The sequence below is a fragment of the Schistocerca serialis genome, chromosome 5 (assembly GCF_023864345.2).
Source record: "Schistocerca serialis cubense isolate TAMUIC-IGC-003099 chromosome 5, iqSchSeri2.2, whole genome shotgun sequence".
NCBI classification, from domain to species: Eukaryota; Metazoa; Arthropoda; class Insecta; order Orthoptera; family Acrididae; genus Schistocerca; species Schistocerca serialis.
This window is the reverse complement of record NC_064642.1, coordinates 506199108-506221869: the sequence shown is the minus strand read 5'-3', so window position 1 is coordinate 506221869 and position 22762 is coordinate 506199108. Positions and strand designations below refer to the sequence as shown.

General features: G+C 41.5%; 1 protein-coding gene across 1 annotated transcript in view; it reads right to left on the bottom strand.

The window, feature by feature from the left end:
• LOC126481304 (protein HBS1) overlaps positions 1-22762 on the bottom strand; it is a 196227-nt gene that overhangs the window by 41868 nt on the left and 131597 nt on the right. Inside the window, exon 5 of the mRNA XM_050104955.1 lies at positions 8077-8232. Coding sequence (XP_049960912.1) covers positions 8077-8232 — 156 coding nt within the window. The remainder of the gene's footprint in view (positions 1-8076; positions 8233-22762) is intronic.

The window sequence follows — 22762 nt, the reverse complement described above, 5'->3', positions numbered from 1 at the left end:
CATGTGTGGCAGGCCCTCAATGGCGATAACCTGGGCCAGAGTCATCAGTGTAGCCTCTGTGGTGGTGGTGGATGCCATGTGGATGACAGATGGGTATTTGGAGTAGGCATCAATGATGAGTAACAACATGAAGCCGAAAAACAGGCCCGCAAAATCGATATGGATGTGGTCCCAGGGCTGGCGAGGCACAGGCCAGGGTGCAAATGACTGAGGGAGGCTTACCTGTTGACGCGCACACACAGTGCACCCACTGACCAGGCGGTCAATATTGCCATCGATGACGGGCCAATACATGTGCCGGCGAGCCAAAACTTTCATACGGAACATACCCCAGTGCCTGTGGTGTAACAAACTGAGTACTCAAAGCCACAAATCCGGAGGGATGACCACCCGATGGGAATCCGATTCTGTGGCCAACAGAAGGACATCATCAACCACGGAGAGCCTGTAGGACAGGTGGCGCCAGAGGCTGAAATCGGACTGCATCCAACGAGTTAACATAGGAGGGCCACCTGTGGACCACATAGTAGAGAACCTGCTGCAAGATAGGGTCGCAACAGATAGCCATGGCAATGTGAGCAGCCATAAGAGGCAGACCGTCCAGTGCAACCCGGCAGGTGTAATCAATGTGAAAGCAGACGACCTCCTCTTGATCAAAGGCAGGATCAGGGCCTGCTGGGAGACATGACAAAGCATTCACGTTAGCATGGTGGGCGGTGGGCTTATACCAGATGGTGTAAGCATAATTACGTAAAAACAACGCCCAGCGCTGGAGATGTGAACTGTCCGCTCTGGCAGGTGAGAGTGGGATTTAAAAAGCGTAACCATGGGTTTATGGTCTGTCAGGAGGGCGAACTTTGCCCCAAAGAGATAGGTGTGAAATTTTTGGACTACAAACACGATCGCCAGGGCCTCCTTTTCAATCTGGAAGTAGTTCCGTTGCTCTGGGGCCAACGTGTTAGACGCATAAGCGATTAGTTGTTTGGAGTCATCGGCATCCTGATGCACCAGGACGGCCCCAATGCCATATGCCAACGCATCAGCCGCCACAACCAAGTGGTGGTCTGGAGAGAAGGGAGCAAGGCAATGGGCGGACTTCAGCATCGCCTTTAAATGGAGAAAATCCTGGTCACAGGCAGGAGTCCAATCAAAAGGTACCCCTATGCTATGCAAGTGATTGAGAAGATGAGCAACAGAGGCAGCCTGGGGCAAGAACTTTAAGTAGTAAGGAACCTTGCCCAGAAACACCTGCAGTTCAGGTAAGTCCTTGGGACGAGGAAGGGCCTCAATGGCCACGACATTACGACCTGAAGGGTGATTGTCATCTTTGCTAAGCCAGTGGCCTTAGTATTCCACTTCTGGTTGGAAAAAACAACACTTGTCCAGCCGACAGCGTAAACCAGCAGATTGCAGAGCGTGAAATAAAGTGCTGAGGTTTTGCAAATGTTCCTGGCGGGAACGCCCGGTGACCAAGATGTCATCCAGATAATTCACACAGGCAGGGATAGGCTGTGTAAGATGCTCCAGGAACCACTGGAAAATGGCCGGTGCCAAAGACACGCCAAAGGGAAGGCGCTTGTATTTATACAATCCGAAAGGCGTGTTGATAACCATGGAGTTGTGAGATTCGGCATCCAAGGATAACTGGTGGTATGCCTCAGCCAGGTCGATCTTTGAGAAATACCCTCCCCCGGCAAGCTTGGCGAGAAGATCTTTCTGTTGGGGAATGGGGTAAGTGTCAATGAGGGACTGAGCATTGACTGTAGTGCCAAAGTCCCCACACAGCCGAAGGGACCCAATGGGTTTCCATATGACCACCAATGGCGCCGCCCAGGCACTGTAAGTCACGGGCTCCAGAATGCCAGCGGCCTGGAGCTGATCAAGTTCCTGCTTGACCGCTGGCTGTGAGGCCACCGGAAGGGGTCGGGCCTGGAAAAAGCGAGGCTGTGCATCTGGTCATAGGGTGATGTGCGCCTGAAAACTGGAAGCACATCCAAGATCTGTTGCAAACAACAACGCAAAAGTGGAGCACAGATCATCCAAGTCCTGAAAAGGAACAGCCGTGGAAACAGCCTTAGCTTTGTTGCAAATTGAAAAGCCGAACAGTTGAAATGCATCCAGGCCAAAAATATTCGAAGCCGACGGATGGTCAACGACAAAGAGGGTAAGGAGCCAGGGAACACGCTTGTACGTCGCCTGGATGACGAACTGCTTACGAAGGGGAATGGAACCATCTCCACAGGTGACCAAATGGCGAGAGGGAGGTGATAACTCAGGAGAGTCCAGCAAGGTATATGTCGCCATATTAATGAGGGAGACGGTAGCCCCAGTGTCGACCTGAAAACTGACATCCTCAGTGAAAAGGCGGAGCATGAGGAAAAGTTTCCGCACTGGCGGGTCATGCTGTAGGATGACCGACTGCAGAGCACGGACTGTATCTTGAGGCCCTGGAGGGGCAGGACTGGAGCAAGTCGAGCGACTACGACAAATCTATCAGATGTGGCCCTCCTTGTTACACAGCATGCATGTTTCCCAATGGTGGGGAAAATCAGCTCGAGAATGTGCAGTAAAGCACTGTGGATAAGATGGAAGTGGGCCGTGCCACCGGCGATGAGGGGCGACCGGAGGTGCCAATACCATAGAGACGTCAGACAAAAAGGAGTCCCGATGGCGCTGGCCACTGTTGGCCGGGCCACGTCGATGTCGGGAGGGCGGAACCCACCGTGACGCCTCAATCACCGCCACCTGTGGCTGCGCCATAAGATGCTTGTAAATCGCCTGAGCAATTTCAAAGGAGAATCTCTTCCAAGGAGGGGTTGTCGAGTTTCAATGCCGCAGTACAGACCTCAGGATAGGGAGCCAGCGGAACCACAACATCCCAGATCAGGGAGTCCGCATACGAAGCCTTACACTGCCGATTGGCGCACATAAAATCACATCAACGGCTGAGACCCTGCACGTCCATGACCCAGGAATGATATGATTGACCAGGCTGTTTATGGTACCGGTGGAACTCCAACCGAGAGGTGACCACATGGTAGCGATACAAATAATAGTTTGTCAGCAAAAGGCAGATCTCCTGGAGAGAGCCACAGGATCGGACAACGGAGCCAACTTGCGGAGAAGAAAGAACTTGTCTGGGGCAGCCCAAGACAAAAACAACAACCACTGCAAGGAGTCGTCTGTAACTTGAAAAGCCATGAAATGCTGTTTCAGTCGATGTAAGTATGTCTCCCAGTCTTCTTCACCATCATTAAATGGTGGGAACGACGGCAGATGGGGGAACGCATCGGACCCCTTTGGACTCGGTAGCTGAGACAGTAATGCGTCCTGGGCATCGACATTGTCCATTAGCAATCGCAGCGGCTGCTGTCAGAAGTCTAACTGGAGCTGCTGCTGCTACTGCTGCTGCTGCATGAGCTGCTACTGTTGCTCCAGCAGACAGACCAACTTCGCCTCCATACCAACAACAACCACTGTATACCTCGTCGCCAAAATGTTGTAAATGCGACCGGAACGGTCGCGGGGTTGATGTGACGGAAAGCGCGGCGGGACCCACGGAGCAGCCTCGACAACACAAACGGGAGAGGATGAACACGACCAACGAAGGACCCAAACAAACAACAACAAGGGAACTGGGAGGGGGCTGGATGGGTGAGGACAGTGACTAACGGAGGATGAGGACAGGAGGGTTACGGGAACGTAGGATGTATTGCAGGGAAAGTTCCCACCTGCGCAATTCAGGAAAGCTGGTGTTGGTGGGAAAGATCCATATGGCACAGGCTGTGAAGCAGTCATTGAGATGAGGGATATCATGTTTGGCAGCATGTTCAGCAACAGTGTGGTCCACTTGTTTTTTGGCCACAGTTTGTCGGTGGCCATTCATGTGGACAGCAGCTTGTTGGTAGTATATAGAATGCAGCACAGTGGTTGCAGCTTAGTTTGTAAATCACATGACTGGTTTCACAGGTAGCTCTGCCTCTGATGGTATAGGTGAGGTTAGTGACCGGACTGGAGTAGGTGGTGGTAGGAGGATGTATGGGACGGATCTTGCATCTACGTCTATTACAGGGGTATGAGCCATGAGGTAAGGAATTGGGAGCAGAGGTTGTGTAAGGATGGACGAGTATATTGTGTAGGTTCGGTGGACGATGGAATACCACGGTAGGAGGGGTGCGAAGGATAGTGGGCAGGACATTTCTCATTTTAGGGCATGACGCAAGGTAATCGAGACCCTGGCGGAGAATGTAATTTAGTTGCTCCAGTCTTTGATGGTACTGAGTTATGAGGGGAATTCTCCTCTGTGGCCGGACTGTGGGACTTTGGGAGGTGGGGGAGACTGGAAAGATAAGACACGGGAGATTTGTTTTTGTACATGGATGGGAGGATAATTACGGTCAGTGAAGGCTTCCTTGAGACCCTTGGTATATTTTGAGAGGGACTGCTCTTCACTGGAGATGCGATGACCACGGGTGGCTAGGCTGTATGGAAGGGACTTCGTGCTATGGAATGGGTGGCAGCTGCCGAAGTGGAGGTATTGCTGGCAGTTAGTAGGTTTGATATGGACGGAGGTACTGATGTAGCCATCTCTGAGGTGGAGGTATTTTAATTTCTTTTTATTTCTCTCCTTTCCACTATTTACCCCCTCCCCCTTCCACACCTTCTCTCCTGCCCTCCATCTAAACTGCAACACTTCACTTCACTGTCCACCACTCCTACCATAGTATTCCTCCCCCTCCCCACCCCATCCTCCTCCTTACCCCCACCCAATCGCCATTCCCATCATGCACTGGTGCTGCTGCTCGCTGTGTGGTTTCAGTTCTCTGGGACTGCAGACGTGTGTGCAAGTTGCGTTTGCGTGAGTGTGTGACAAAGGCCTTAATGGCCAAAAGCTATAATTGTGTGAATCTTTTTGTTGTGACTATCGCGATTCAGCATCTCCGCTATATGGTGAGTAGCAACTTTCCTTGTCTGATATTGTTAAAGTATATTTTGTGTTTTATGTTATTTTCCTACCTAAGGGGCATTTGAAAAGTCCGTCTACAGCATCTTTACAAAGAATGCTCACCAAGTTTCAGCCATATTGGTCTATTTCTTTGTGTTTGGCATTCATGTGAATCAAGGAAGTCGAGTGATTGTCAAAAAATGGAAGAAAAAGACTTTCATGTGGTGATTAAACATTACTTTATGAAATGGAAAATGCCTCAGGAGACTAAAGAGAAGCTTGATAAACATTACGGTGACTTTGCACCTTCAATTAGAACAGTTTATCAGTGGTTTCAAAATTTGCAGATTGGCCATATGGGCACAAGTGTTGCTGAACATTCTGGACGTCCTGTGGAGGTTATGACTCCAGAAATCATTGATAAAATCAATGATCATGGTGATGGATGACAGAAGAGTTAAGGCGCGTGAGATTGCTAGTGCTGTGGGCATCTTGATTGAACAGGTACATAATATTTTGCATAAACATTTGGACATGAGAAAGCTATCTGCAAGATGGACTCCGTGATTGCTCAAATTGACAAAAAACGGAATCGTGTGAATTGTTGCAAGGATGGTTTGCAGCTGTTCCTGAAGAATCTCCCGGACCTCAAGCATCTAATATTAGTATGGATAAAACTTTAAATTATGTCATCTTTTTCTGAGATCAAATTTTGATGAAATAAAGCCTACATGTTGCCCAAGCTACACTCAAATTACTTGTGAAAATAGCATAAAATTCGTCTAGTAGTTTTTCACATTAGCATATTCAAACAGATGGGCAGACATGATGGTTTTAGATGAAACTTTAAATCATGACATCTCTTTTTCTATAATCCAATTTTGATGAAATGAAGCCTATACATTATGCCAATCCATGCTCATGTTAACTGTGAAAGCCCCACGAAAATTCATCTAGTTGCTTTGGAGATTAGCATGTTGCGTCTTCAGAAGATAAACAGACATGGCGGTTTTAGATAAAACTTTAAATCAACATATCTCCCCCACCCACCCCCCTTCCCCAATCCCTGGTGATCAGATTTTGATGAAATACAGCCAACTTTAGCTCCATGACATGTTAAGTGTCCTGCAATATATTGTTAAAGACATAAAACCAAATACTTGAAAATGGCAAAAAATGGCTTGTACTTAAACAAACAATAAAACAGTCAAATGGCACTGTGTTCCTTTAGAAACTAAAGCCTGTACGTTGCCCCAAGCTACAGTCAAGTTACCTCTGAAAATCCCATGAAAATTTTTCTAGCAGTTTTGGAGATTAGTGTGTTCAGACCGACAGACATGATGGTTTTACACATTTATTATTAGTATAGACTTTATATTTCTTATGTTGGCAGAATTCCTTATCCACCTTTACCTGCCTGAAAAGCTATTAATATTTTTTGTAGTAGTGCTTTGCAGATATAATTGATTACAAAGTCAGAGACCTAAATTCAATACTACACCAGCACGCAGTCTTAATTTACCACGAAAAATTCATATCATTAGTTACTCTATTACTAGGAAGTCACTTGAAATCATTCTACAGCCATTAGAGTCACAGCCTATCATTCTCAATTACACATCATCTCATTGAATAAAAGTATGAGGGCTATCCAGAAAGTAGCAGAACTTTTGGTCTATCTCAACAGTAGGCAGGGTCATAGCCTCAATCTTCGTGCCATAATGTTCCTACACTCAGTACACACCCAGCAGTGGTAGTGTGTGTGATCTGTCTCTCTGCTGCCTTGTATTCTAGCACATATTAAAATGTGGGCAGCAACAGAAAATACCGCCTTTGTAACATGTAAGGAAAAGGAATAATGACTGAAAGCCTAATGGGGCAAAGGTGCATTGATTTTAAAAATGGCCATACCACCGTTCATGTTGAGGACCGCAGTCGTAGGCCTAGGCCTTGTAACTGACCAACTGATGTTTAAAATCAATGACAAAACTCACGAAAATCGTCATCTCACAATTACAGAACAGACACTGGCTGCAGCACTGCATTCCCTTGAAGATTGGGAGAGAGATGGTAACAAAGTTATTGATCATATAGTAACTGGAGATGAGACTTGGGTGATGCATATCAATTGTGAAATAATAATAATAATAATAATAATAATAAAAAAAAAAGACAGTTGATGTAATGAGGACACACAAATCCTCCTAAGAAACCAAGGAAATGTTTGCAAATACTGTTAGCACAAAAGATCATGGCTACTGTGTACTGGAACTCTTAGGGAGTGATTCACATGATTTCCTTGAATGTGGCACAACAATTAACTCAGAGAGGTATTGTCAAACACTGACAAAGTTAAGGCAGGCAATACAAAACAAGCATCAATGAAATATCATTTTGCTTTCCCATACGGCCAATCTTGCCTGATATTTTTGGTTGGGAGGTGTTTGATTATCTTCCATACAGTCCATAATTGGCACCAAGTGACTACCCCCTTTGTCTCAACAATGAAGACATGGCTCGTTACACAACACTTTGATACTGCTGCTGAACTGCATGCCAGTATAAACCAGAGATTGCAATCAAGAGCGGCAGATTTCTACATAGATGGTACTGAAGAAATTGTGCCATGGTATGATAAGTGCCTCAATTTGAATGGCACTTGTGTACAAAAGTAGCTCAAGGATATACCTTTAAAATGTACATCATAAAATTTGGGTTTTCAATATCGTTAATTTTTTATTTAAAAACTTCTGTTAGGTCCTTCTAGTGCAGACAACAGAAAATTGGTAACAAAACTGAGGACTTTAGTTTGATTAGTATAACACAAAGCCACCAGCACTGTATAATCACTTAACAATCACTGGAGTACACAAAAGCAATGTCTACCAGCTGCTTCTCCATATTACAATGAAACACAGATTGCCATACAGCCAGAAAATAGAATGTGAAGAACACAATACAAAAATGAATGATTGAGTACCATGGACATACTCTTGTAGTATTATTGAGTTTTGCCTTTAAAAATTAAACATATCTCCATTCAGTATGATGAAACGCAATTTTCATAATATGCCATCAGCCTATGAAAACCATTCTTATACAGATTTTGTGAAACTATATATATCTCTTACCTTTTTCACTTGTATCATAGTGCACTTCAAAACCTTTAGTTACATTTGCTGCATTTGCATTTGAAGGAATTACTTTAACAGGTAGTTCTGGCTGACTTTGTTGGGAACATTTCTCTTCTGCACCCTGTTGTGGTATTGCTGGAGTGATCCGCGAACCTGTTTAAACAACAGTCACTATCATGCAAATATGAAACTGAACTATTTACATTAAACAAATATGACGAAACATACACCTCAGAAAAATCTTCTCTGTGACATTCATGATAAATATTATTCAATATGTGTGTGAATGTCAAATGGTAAGGAGGAGATGAAATGGAATGAGCAAATGAAAAGAAAGGTGAAAAAGGTGGGAAATGATGAATTTAGTGAGATAGTGGGGAATGGTATGGAAGTGCATGACAAGAAACTTATCTTCATCTAGACCCACGTTGCAGAGTGAGGCTCTGAAAGTCATTAACAAACTTGAAAATAAGGAGTTTAAGGCATAGCATTGTGTGGAATGAAGTGTGTGGGAAAGTTAAGGATGTACAAGAAAGTGTAGCAACCTGATTGTGGGCTATGACTCGAATGACTTGTTCAGTGTCGATGAAATGGGACTGTTTTATCACACTGCCTTATAAAATCTCTAGCAATTCGAGGTGAAAAGTGTACTGGTGGTTAAATGTCCAAGGAAAGCCTCACTGTGCTCTATAATGTTAGGTGAAATGGAGATGCCACTGTTTGGTTGGAAAAAGGCGGTAAAACCACACTGTTTCAGAAACATAGATGTCAGTAAGTTTCCAGTCACATGGTGAAGCAATAAAAAGGCAGGGAGGGGGAGTGGTCTTGTGGAAGAATGGCTGGGCTCTTTCAATGCTGAAATGAAAAATGGAAATCACCAAGTTCTGCTTTTCCGAGACAATGCAACCTGCCACTCAAAAGTCAAGTTATCAAGTGTGAAATTGGCTTGGTTCCTATCAGGCTGAACCAAACTTGCACAACCCAGGGATCAGGGGGTTATTTACACACTCAAGTCCAATTGTAAGTGATTATTGTTGCAGTCATGTTTAAGAAGCCTAAAGTGTAAATTGCTCTCACATGGTCAGCTTTTGTCCTGGATATAGTAAATAGAATTGGTTTGGCAGTAAAGGAAATAAAGCCCGAAACTCTTACCAAGTGCGTCAACAAAGGAGGGTTTGAAGCTCAAGAACAAGACACTTCTGTGGCCACTGAAGCTCAAGAAAATGCAGCAGCAATTACTGAATTCATTAAAATGCAGAACATTTTATGTAGTGCAGATGACTACATTTGAAGTGATGACTTTCTGCCAACTCACTTCACTTTTACTTCATTTAACAGAAATCCACAACACAGAAGATGTTCAGAAAGAAACAAGGGAAGAAGAAGAGGAGCAAAATAATGATCCTAGAATTCATATGCTGAAAACACCATTGCATGCATAAATGATGTCATACAATTTGCTGCTCACACAAATTCACCTAAGTTGTTGGAACTATTGAATAGTGCAAAAAAATTGAGTAGATGAAACAATTTTGAACAGGAAACTTAACAGGTTTGCCTCCTTGATAAGTGGTTAAAAACATGAAATGTCAAGTAAATAAACAAGGAAATAATATGTATGTACATACAACAATAAACGAATTTAAAGTTCAAGAAAAAATACAGAAATGCCATACTATTTATCATTAAGTGTAACATACTAGTGTTCTAATGTCACAAATTTTATGTAGCCTAAAGAGTTTATGTAATTCAGAAACTTGTCCAATTTGGAAAATTATTTTAGTGTCATGTGATTCTGTTCTGAGCAAGTTTTATCATATATTGAAGCTACAGTTGGAAAACTCTCTCAAAATTAATAAACTTTAGGCAAAGTCAATAGTGCACTACACAGATTTTTGTGGTCCTGGTCATTATGGCAATAAAACCATCAAAGATTAAAAAATTCACGTTTTCTAGAGCCCACTCCAAATAATTGGTGTTGCTGTCTACTTTCCGAAGACTATTTTTATGGAACTCTCCATGCTAGTCTGTCCTGCACAAGCCTCTTCACGTCTGTGTAACTATTTCTATCTATATTCACTTGACATTCAATTAAGCCTTAGTATACCTGTACATTTTTACTGCTTTCATTTACATCAGTTATTAAATTAACTATTCCTGATGTCCCAGGATCTGTTAATCAGATCCATCTTTCAGAAATACCTTTCTCCCTGATTATATTCAGTACCTATTCATTAGTTATACTATCGACCTATCTAATATTCAGCATTCTCCTTTAACAATACAGTTCAAAAGCTTCTATTCTTTTCTTGTCTGAACTGTTTATCGTCCACATTTCACTTCTGTACAGGGCTAAGCTCTAGAAAAACACACAGCCAGGACATTATTACCACCTACTTAATAGCTGGTATGTCCACCTTTGGCACAGATAACAGAAGCAACAAATCGTGGCATGGAAGCAATGAGGCCTTATTAAGTAACTGGAGGGAGCTGGTACCACATCTGTGCACCCCCCCCCCCCCCCCCCCAAAAACACACACACACACACACACACACACACACACACACACACACACACACACACACACGGCATTGTGTTCCTCAGACCACTCCAACACACTCCTGACCTTATAACATGGCACATCGTCTAGATAAAAAATGCCGCGGCCATCAGGAAATGTGATTGTCATGAAGGGGTGTATATGGTCTGCAACCATTGCACAATGCTCCTTGACCACCACGGTGCCCTGCAAAAGCTCCAATGGGCCCATGGATGCCCATGTGAATCTTTCCCAGAGCATAATAGAGCTGCTGCAAGCTCGTCTCCATCCCACAGTCCAGGTGTCAAAGAGCTGTTCCCCAGGAAGATGACAGATTTGCACTCTCCCATCAGCATGATAAAGAAGGTATCAGGATTCCTTAGACCATGCCATGCTCTGCCACTGCACCAACATCCAGTGCCAATGGTCATGTGCCCATTTCAGTCACAGTTGCTGGTGTTGTGGTGTTAAGATTGGCACATGTATGGGCCATCAGCTGGGAGGGGAAGGGGGGGGGGGGGGGGGGGGGGGGGGAAGGGTCGGAAGGGGGCGCGTCGTTAAGAGTGCTCAGTGCACTGTGTATGCAGACACAATTGTGCTTTGCTCAGTATTAAAGTCTGATGTTATTTGCACCACAGTTTGCTGCCTGTCATGTTTTATCAATCTGCCGAGCCTATGACATCAACCATCAGTAATGAGGGGTATCCACCCAAACCCACAACATCCAGACATGGTTTCACCTTGGTTTCTTGGTTTACCCGCGTGTTGAAGGCACAAACAACAGCACTCCTCAAACACTCAACAAGTTGTGCAGTTTCCGAAATGTTCGTGGCAAGCCTCTGGGCCATCACAATCTGCCCTCGGTCAAATTCTGATAGATCAAGCGCCTGTCCCATTCTACACACAGACAGCACACTCACTGATACTATAGGCATCACATGCGTGTGTGCCTGGCAACCACTCCTCACCAGGTGACGCTGCTATCGCCTGGATGGTTTTATATCAATAGGAGGTCAGTGGTCGTAGTGTTCTAGCTGATCAGTGTACTTACCAAGAAGACTTTCCAACGCTTAAATTTATATTTGATGTTAGTAAATTTATTTTTCAGAAATGCTATTCTTGCTATTACCATTCTGCAATTTATTTCCTTTCTATTTTAGCCACTGTCAATTATTTTGCTGCCCAGTTAGCAAAACTCATCTACTTCTTTTCGTTTCTCATTTCCTAATGTAACTATCAGCATCACCTCATGTCATTCGCCTATATACCATAACCATTGTTTTACTTTTATTGGTGTTCATATTATAAAATCTTTTCAAAACACTATCCATTCGGTTCAATTGCTCTTCCAAGTACTTTATCCTTTCTAACGAATTACAATATTGTCAGCAAACCTCAAAATTTTTGTTTCTACTCCTTGTACTTTAAGTCCCCTTCCAAACTGCTGCTTGGTTTCCTTTACTGCTTACCCAATATACTGACTGAATAGTATGGGGAATAAGCCACAACCCTCTTTTACTTGTTCTCAGCTACTGCCAACAGACTGGTTCTTGCACAAGTTGTAGATAACCTTTTGCTCCCTGTTTTTTATTCTTGGTAATTTTAAAATTTCAAAGAGTGTATTCCAGAAAATACTGCAAAAGCTTTTTCTAAATCTGCAGTTGCTAAAAATATATAACTTTCTTCAACATATCTTCTAAAATAAGTTGTAGGTCAGCATTGTCTTCCATGTTCCTACAGTTCCATGGAACCCAAATCGATCTTCCCCTAGGTCAGTTTCTACCAGTTTATCTACTCTTCTGTAAATAACTCATGTCAGTATTTTGCTAACATGACTTATTAAACAAACAGTCCAATCATATTCACACCTGTCAACATTTAGCTTCTTTGGAATTAGGATTATACATTTGTCTTTAAGTCTAAAGTGCATTATGCCTGTCTCTCATACTTTGCATACCAGGGGGGTTTTATCATTTTTGGTTGTGCCATAGGTTTCAATCATTCTCAGAGAATGTTCCCTACTTCACGCCCCATGTTCCAATTTTGATCTTTCAGTGTTCTGTCAAATGCTTGTTACAGTGTCTTATCTTTCACTTTATCTCATCCCCAACTATCAGGGTGTTCAAAAAAAAGAGACCTGTCTTAACAACATATGCTGGATAGATTGCCATCCATCTGGTCTTAAATTCTACTTGTTTATTCACTCTGCTCACACCACGCACCTTACACAACTTTGTTTTGTTACCTTTTCTATTTGTTCTCATTGTTTGCCATTTTAATATTTCTATCTCCTTTTGAATTTATTTATTTATTCTAATTGTCTCAATTCAGATCTTACCTTTCATTACCATCTCCACATTGCGATTTTTCTTCTGTATTTAAGCTCTCATGCAACATTAGTACCTTGGTATACAACTGACTGCTACAGTCTACTATTACTCTGTCTCCTTATTTATATGGAGATTGGAGCATCTTTTCTTGATATTCGTTATATGTACTTCTTTCAGTTATCTTTTACAACTTCCTAGCTGTTTTTTCATTTGAGAGGGGAACCTGTTTTTAATTAGTGAATTCTCAAGATTCAAATCTTTTTTCCTTCTTTCTATGCGTATGCAGCAAGCTGCTCCTTTTTCAACTTCTGTAAGTTTTACAAATACAGTGTAGCATATGCTTCAGACTTGAGTGATATTCCGGACTATTCAATCATACAAACAGAAAGAGAGATTAACAATACTTTTGAAAATAAAACCATTATTGAATAAAAGAAACTATACAAAAAAGTAACAAGTGCCATATTTTCATAATTACTGATTCCCCCACCTGTCGCCCCAAGCTGATAAAGAGCTGCAAGAATAGCAAGTCTGCTCTTTTGTAACACTCTTGTATCCCACAACTTCACAGTAAACTTTCACTCATCCCCATCCCATCTGTATTTCCTCTGCCCTCTTTTTCCATTTCACACCAATTCAGCTATACCATTGGTGTTGCCTCTTTTTAAAACATTTGCAACTTTTTAAGACAATCAGCAAAACAGTTATAAGGTAATCTTGTCTGTTGCTGCTCTACAGCTTGAGCACTAAACTTAGTATTAACTTGACTTTTGACAAAGACGTTGAAACATCAAGCATTTAAAAGAGCAATTGGTCCTGCTTGTCATTCTGTGTTCATCATCATTGCACTTCATCTTGGAGTTAAATAACATTCTATCTTCATGCAAATGAATAGATTTTCCAGTTTTTATATGAAAGAAACACATGTAAATATTTTTATACTTCAATTTAACCATGTGTATCAATTTTACTTTTTCTTCTCCCCAACAACTGTCAACTAATGAAGAAAAATTGCAGAACAATCACTGGAAACAGTCACAGTCAATTAATATCTGGGAGTATGCATATGAATCAATTTAAAGTGAAACGGTTGTATAAAACTAATGTAAGGCAGATGTCACATTCAGAATCATTGGGAGAATTCTAAGAAAGTGCAAAGAACCTGCAACCTGTATCAGACAAGACTGATACAGGAAAATCCAAAGAACAACACTGCGTTTCATCTCAAGTGTATTTAGTAAGTGTGAAAGCAACATGGAGATGCCCATCCAACTCCAGTGGCAGACACTACAAGAGAGGCACCATGCATCATGGTGGGGTTTACTGTTACAATTCCTTGAACATACCTTCCTAGAAAAGTCAACTAATATACTGCTTTCTCCCACATACCTCTCAAAAAAATGCCATGCACGTGAAAATATAGAAATTTGGATTAGCATGAATGCTTATCAACAATTATTCTTCCTGTGGGCTATTCACAACTGGAACAGGAAAAGGGGATAATGACAGTGGTACACAAAGCCCCCACCACCATACGCCTCACAGTGAGTTGTACATATAGGTGCAGATGTAGATGGAGAACACGTGTATGAAAATTACAACATATTCACATAATGTGCTGAAATTCAGTTTTTTTTACAAATTGTACTGTTCTTGGTGGTTTCACAAACAGTAACTTTCTGGGAGTGGGCCAGTGCAGTATCCAAGGTTCCATTACTTGTAAACTAGCAGACAGAACGATGTGAGATGTTAATAGTAATCCAAAGAAATTATCCTCAACAAGGTTACAAGTTTTTATTAACCACATACGTAAACAGTCTGTAATCAGCGATTAAAAATGTGCAGTTACCGGGAAGGAACTTAAAACATACCGGTACCAAAGTCATTTGGGACGGCCTGTGAGATAGAGAGCGGAAAATGATTCCAGAGATTTACACCAAATATGATGGTTGGAACTTTAATAATGGCAACTATTTATTTACAACTTCTACAAAATAAATATATGTTTCAGAGTCTTACTTTTCTTCAGAGTGGTCATCAGCATTGTGTATAAACAGTTGCCAGCAATTTGAAAATCTTAGGATACCCTTAAGCACTGTCAATTGTGTTCATAGTGCAATTGAAGCAGTCTATTACCCAACGAATTTCTGTAACAGTTCTGAAGCAAATGCTGTGAAGTGCTTCCTTCGATTTAGGAACCGAGTTAAAGTCACAAGATCTTATATCCAGAGAGTTTGGTGGGTGGTACAGCACTTATCAGCCCCATCAACTGAACAAACGAGTTGTAACTTGTGCCATATGTGCCTGTGTAATGCCCTGCAAAATTATGAACAGGACATGCATAAAATGTTGACACTTCTTTCTCTGAGCTGACCACAGGCTTTTTCTCAAAGTTCTGAAGCGAATGCTATGAAGTGCATATTTGAATTTAGGAATCAAGTTGATATCACAAGGGCTTAGTCCAGTGAATGTTTTGGATGGTACAACACTTCCCAGCCCCATCAATTGAACAAATCAGTCACTACTTGCATCATATGCACCTGAGCATAGGCCTAGAATATGGTGGGCATGTCCTGCACACAGTGTCACCACTTCTTTCTCTAAGCTGTTCATTTTTGAGACAAAGCCTGTGATCAGCTTAGAGAAAGAAGTGGTGACACTGTGTGCAGGACATGCCCACCATATTCCAGGCCTATGCTCAGGTGCATATGATGCAAGTAGTGACTGATTTGTTCAATCGATAGGGCTGGGAAGTGTTGTATCATCCAAAACATTCACTGGACTAAGCCCTTGTGATATCAACTTGATTCCTAAATTCAAATATGCACTTCATGGCATTCGCTTCAGAACTGTTACGCAGATTCTTTGGGCAACAGATTGCTCCACTTGCATTATAAACACAACTGACACTGCTAATGGTATCCTACAACTTTCAGATTGCTAGGTTACATATGATTTAGAAGACTATTTTGAAGGACAGTAAAACTTTGAAACATGTGTCCATTTTATAGAAGTTGTAAATGAATAGTTGCCCAGTATTAACGATTCAGCCCTCATATGAAAATATCTTTGCTCAATGCTATACCTATCGCCTGTATCAGAACCTGACTGATATTTCATTCTGGTAACTGTTAGAGTTTGTGCAATACTTTTCATTACACAATCCAATATTTTCAATATTCAATTAAAAGTCACTTTGTGCAGTGAACTAACATTTAACATTCGCTAGGTCTACACCACAGAAAAAAATTAAAAACATTAATTACATTCAATTGACATGGCTTCTTAAGTCCTTCCCGTTTAACATTAAGGTGTTTTGTGACAGTTTGTACTTTTATTTTTATTACTACCCTGTAATTGAGAAATTATACTAACTGTACAGACAATTATACATTTTTGGGTATTGTTCTGCTCATTACACACCAATATTAAAGAAGACGTATAAGGAATACAAGTAGCAACAGCACACATTAGAGTAGATTTGTGGAGTGTTTTGCAGCTCTACGATCAGGCCTGACTTACCATAGCTGTTGGCCATGTGAACAAAAAGCTGAATGGGTTGTTGTTAGCTGCAACACAATATATCTGGTTGTACCTAATGTTGCAATTCGGAACTGGAGACATATCAACCACATCCTACACCAGAATAGGAGAGGGAAGACCAAGTCAGAGAGGTACATTTTAAAGTTAGTTTAAAGTCACCAACAAGCAACCCTATAAAGAAATAAAAACACAGAAGAGGGCCACAAAGAAGAGCAGTGATAATGGTCACAAGTTTGGTGATTCGTGTGACAGCACCGTGGAAATATTGAAAAACCTTAATTGGCAGAAGTCTTAAGATTTACCACATGAAATCCTAATTTTACAATTTCAGGAACTAGTATTAAGTGATGAGAATCTGGGGATATTCTTCAGCCCTCTATGCATTTGTATCATAGAGCCTGAATGGACAAGATTCAACCAAGACATTTAAGCAGCCATTCTTCCTGTGCTACTTATATGTTTGCATGTATGAATGTGTGTATGATGGGAAGAAACCCAAACATGTGGTAGTTTCATATGACCCCTATAACATCCACTTCTCTGTGTACACATACTGTGTAAGTAGACACAGATGTATTTCTAAATACGTGTTGTGTGTGAAAGAACATCATTTGGAAATGGGGTAGATGGTGACAGCCTCGACGTGGCCTACCCCCCCAGTATCGTGCCGCACAACGATCGCATTGCGAGAAGAAAATCTAAATGCTCAGAACGAGCTGCGACACGAAAAGCAAATGTCACCACCAAACGGCGGCCGGACGTAGTAATACCTCCCGGCCCTCACAGGCGAAGTTACGCAAGAGAGCGAGACAAATGCCTCAGTTTCCCCCCTGGAGCCAAGTGCGTGGACGAATACGTATATGCCAAGTTAACATAGAAGGATACACGAGGACAAAAGGAGACATCCTCACAAAGCTACTAACAGAAGAAAAAATTGATGTGCTGACCTTGCAGGAAACCCATCTATCAGAAGAAAATATCTCGAGACTTCTAATACCAGGCTATGAAATTGTGGGCTATAAAGCCCATAATAAACACGGTATTGCAACACTGATCAAGAAAGAACTGGTTGATAATATTGAGGAAACTATGCACCACGAATTTGCCGTGGGAATCAAACTAAACGATATGACTGTGTATAACGTGTACAAGCCACCTTCAGAAAAATGGGAACAACCTGTTTTACCTAACCCACAACACCTTGCAGTCATAATTGGCGATTTTAACTCCCACCACCCCAGATGGGGCTATCAGTCTTGCGACAAAGAGGGACTCATGCTGGCAGACTGGGCAGATATAAATAATTATACATTAATATACGATGCAAAAGATACCCCCACCTTCTGTTCAGGAGCGTGGGGCACAACATCAACGCCCGATCTTTGTTTTGTCTCATCTGGAGAAACTGGAATAGCACTTCCGTCCAAGAGAACTGTACTGAGCCGTATTCCTCGGAGCCAACACAGACCAGTTATTATAGACCTTGGGATCCAAATACCAGTAATAAAGAGCCACCCTATAGCCCGCTGGAACCTCAGGAAGGCTAACTGGGTTAAGTTTAAAGATACCATTGAAAATAATGTAAACAGAATTCCCCCAATTCCAGAAAATTACGACAGATTTACGAAGTTAATTATTAAAGCGGCACATAACTCAATACCAAGAGGAGCGCGGAAAGAATACATCCCATGCTGGACAAAGGAGTGCGAACAACTACTCGATGAATATAACAAAACAGAGAATCCAGAACTAGGAGAACAGCTCATAAGAGCTATGGACGAGGAACGCAAACAGAGATGGCAAAAGCGGATGGAACAAATGGACTTTACGCACTCCTCACAGAAGAGCTGGAGTCTACTGAGGAAACTTGGCGGAGCACAATTCAAGGGACGGAACATCAATAATAAAATGACCCCTAACAAGATATGCTCTTCTATACTACAAACAACCAGAATCCATGCCTCCGCCTCGAAGAAAAAAGAACTGCACCAACTGATGAACGAAGAGCTAGATGCAAGCGAGGAGGAAGCAGGTTTAGCGAACTGGGTAACACAAGAAGAGATAAATATAGCACTAAAGAAAATGTCACCTGGTAAAGCAGCTGGCTGTGACGGCCTTCTTCCAGAATTCTTGAAGAACCTCGGGCCAAAGGGAAGAGCATGGCTGTCTTCTCTTTTCTCTAATATCATAGATACCAGCCGGTTACCAAAGCAATGGAAAAACGCACAAGTCATAGCCATCCAGAAACCAGGGAAAACAGGAGAGAATGCTAAAGATTATAGACCGATATCTTTATTGTGCACCACTTACAAGCTGTTTGAACGAGTCATCCTAGGCAGAATAGAAAGTAAAATAGAAGCTGCTCTTCCCCCAGAGCAAGGCGGTTTTCGAAAAGGAAGAGATTGTTGCGACCAAGTTCTCGCCCTAACCACTTTCATTGAAAGAGGTTTCCAAAACAAAAAGAAAACGGGCATGGTATTATTAGATCTCACCTCAGCATACGACACCGTATGGACAAAAGGGATACTGTATAAACTGTCAAAAGTCGTGAAATGCAAGAAGATCATAGATCTAGTCAGAAATATGTTGATAAACAGGAGATTCAAGGTATCTCTGAATGGGAAAACAAGCAGCTACAGGACACTACAAAATGGTCTACCCCAAGGGTCTGTGCTGGCTCCATGCCTTTTCAATTTATACATAGCGGACATCCCAAACCTGGAATCTCGTTCTTTTATGTATGCAGATGACATCGCTATCGCGGCTCACGCCAACACTTTCGAAGAACTGGAAGAAATTTTAAACAGGGATCTGGAACGACTACAACAATATTATGACAACTGGCACCTCAAAGTAAATCCGACTAAATCCGTGGCATCAATAATGCACTTGTGTAACAAAGATGCAAATCGTGAGCTAAAAGTGCAAATAAAAGGTAAATTGTTGAAAAAAGATAGAACGCCAAAATATCTGGGTGTTAAGCTAGATCGCACTCTCACATATAAGAGCCACCTGTACGAAGTCGCCCAAAAAATGAAAACAAGAAACAACATCATAATGAAACTGGCAGGAACAACCTGGGGATGTTCCACTGAAACTCTACGCACATCAGCACTGGCACTTCTGTATAGTGTAGCGGAATATTGCGCACCGTCTGGGCCCGCAGTAGGCATGTCAGATATATTGATGTGCAACTTAACGAGACAATGAGGCTCATAACAGGAACAGTAAGACCCACCCCGAAACCTTGGCTGCCCGTCCTTGCCAATATCGAACCACCCTCGATTAGACGTGAAAGAGCAATCCAGAGGTACAAAGAAAAGTTCAGGGACCTACCTCCTCCCCCTGACAGATTGATGTCAAGAAATCCCTTCTGGAAAGAACTCAAACAACAGATTGATATCGATAACCTGTGGAAACAGCAATGGCAGGAAAGCAAAGTGAATAACAGTTTCCTTATTGAGGACCCATCTCAACGAGTTCCAGGCTTCCAACTCCAACGTAGAGTGTGGGTAACCCTAAATCGTCTGCGGACAGGTGTTGGTCGGTGCGGATATTTGCTGAAAAAGTGGGGTTTCTCCCAGGACCCCAATTGTGAGTGCGGAGAGAGTCAAACCATGCAGCATATAGTTGAGTGCGACGTACACGGACTTAAGGGAGGAAATCTGATGGACATACATGTGATAAGTGACCAAGCACTTTTGTGGCTGGAAACCCTGAAAATTTTATTGTAAATCATTGTTAATGTTAATTTAAATTTTTATGTTGATGTTTGTAAGTGTATCACGCTTTGCCTGTAGCTGAATGAGAAATAAAATAAATTTGGAAGTCTCTGAAAGAGAATGAATCCAGTTAGATGGATACAAGCTAATATCACATTACTGTAGGCATAGTATACAAAAGTGAAGTAAATTTCCACACCACAGACCTACATGAGTACTGCACTGAATAGCTCTTTTGAAAGATGAACTCCTGTGACAGGATTGTAAACATACAAGAGAGAGGTTCTGGCAATGTACATACCTTCAACTGCAAATGTTCTACACTTCATTAAGCAGCCAGAGAGGATACAAATAAGATATAGAAATAACTGTGAGACAGAGTTACTGACACACAGTTCTGGTTTGATCCCCACAGTAGCATTCCTAACCAGAATAAAAAGGCATAATGCAACCATAATTGATAATTTATTTCTAACTCCAACTGTCTTTCATGAAACAGATTTGAGCCCAATAACAAATGCTTTATCTGACCATGATGGCAGTAAAAAAGCATCTCTATCAATTGTGTAAACAAGAAGTGAAACTATATGTTTCCCAGAACCACACATACTGACTCAGTTACACTATTCAGGGGAAGTTTAAAGAATGAACCACTGGAAGGAGTTTATCAAGAATACACAAAAGATGAAACAAAAATTCAATTATGAGCTACAAAACAAATAAACTTAGCAATGCAAATTATATCTGCTCCCTGATACTAAATTCAAATAAATAGCTACTATACAGTCAGTTCTTCACGTCAGTAATTATAAACACAGAGACTGAAAACAGACCCTCAAAAGCAAACTCATTACACTTATTTAGACAGGCATTGCATTACTCTACCATCAGATAGCAGTTTCGCCACATCATATGCTAATAAGGTCACAAAAAATCATTAGGTCATTCAAAAGCAGTAACTCATATGACAATGGCAGGATGTCATTGACTTAGTACTGCCCCACTGAGCTACCTATGTAGCCATTCAGTGAGTTCAGTAATATTTCCTGAAAGACTGTAGTACGTCATAGTAACAGCCATTTACAAAAGTGAGATAAGCAAGTGATTTCTAATTATAGACCCACATCCTTCCCGTACCATCAAAAACCTTTTCTAGGAATAAACTTTTTAACAGCACCTCAGTTTGACTTCCAGTGGCAGTTTTTTTATTGAGAATGCAATATATGATCTCAAGAAATTAAACAAGAAAAATTGCCCAATCAACATTTTCTGTGATCTTGCTAAGGCCTTCAGTTGTGTAGATCACAAAATTCTACTAGGGAAAGTAAAAAGACATGGCGTAAAAGGCTTTTACCTTGCGCAAATAGAGTCATATCTTAACAAGAGAAAACAAAGAATTGTATTAACAAATGATATGATAGGAACATGACTAAATTAGGAATGCTGAGACAATAAATATAGTGTCCCACAAATGTTGATGCTTCTCTATTCTTGTTCTTGGCCTACATAATAAATGATTTACATGGAACACTGGACCACTCTTCAAAAACTGTTCTGTTACTGATGGCACTAGTATACCAATAATGGGTCAGCACACATCCATACCATGTCCAATCAGAAGAATACTGGAAAAGTCTTACAACAAATTCACAGGAACAGCTTAATCCCTAGTCTAACAAAGAAATATATTATGCAATTCCAAACAAATTATACCACCTTAGAGGTACCAGAAATATGGATGAATGTGATGCTAAATATATATGACAGATGGGGAGGAATTTTAAATAAGAAGTAATTAGCACAAAAATGTCTGTGATACTGGGTGTCCACTGACTGAAGTCAATCAACACTTTGAAGTATTACATACACTTCACAAATGCAAGAAACTGGACTTGTTTGAAGCATTGGAAATGTTTTTGCATAGCAGTTAGGTGGGAATACCTTGAATGGCCAATTCACATATGGCTCAAGTACTTACTTTAGAAGCTCTGTTAGGGTACTACAAACAACTCCCTCAATCCTCAGGACAACATAACAAGCGTAACTACTACTGCTATGTAAACTGGTTATTCAACTGCCTCCTGCATACAGAAGCAATTTATCACCACCCAATAAGCATGGAGAATACTCATGCATATTAGTGATACATTTTTACATTGCAGCAAGAAAACCAGCACAGTACACTGCTGACTCATGTGATACTTGCACCAGGATGCCAATCAACATTTCCTAGCAAACATGCATCAGAACATGTGACTGAGGTGTGTCAGTTGATGGCAGAAGGAGTCAAGTTTGTGGATTCAATAGTGCCAATAGAATATGAACAGAACTGAATGTAAAGTAAGAAGCAAACCGCTCGGTCTGACAATTACAGTAATAACATTTGTTAAAGATTCTTGTATATATTACCTGAATATGAGAACCTGCTCCCAAAATGCATAGTACAACTTGTGCTTTCATCACTAATTTTGTTTGTTGAGCCAAATAATGATGTTTTATTGATGTTTCAGAACCACATCTCTGTCTCACGTTAAAATGGAAAATTCTA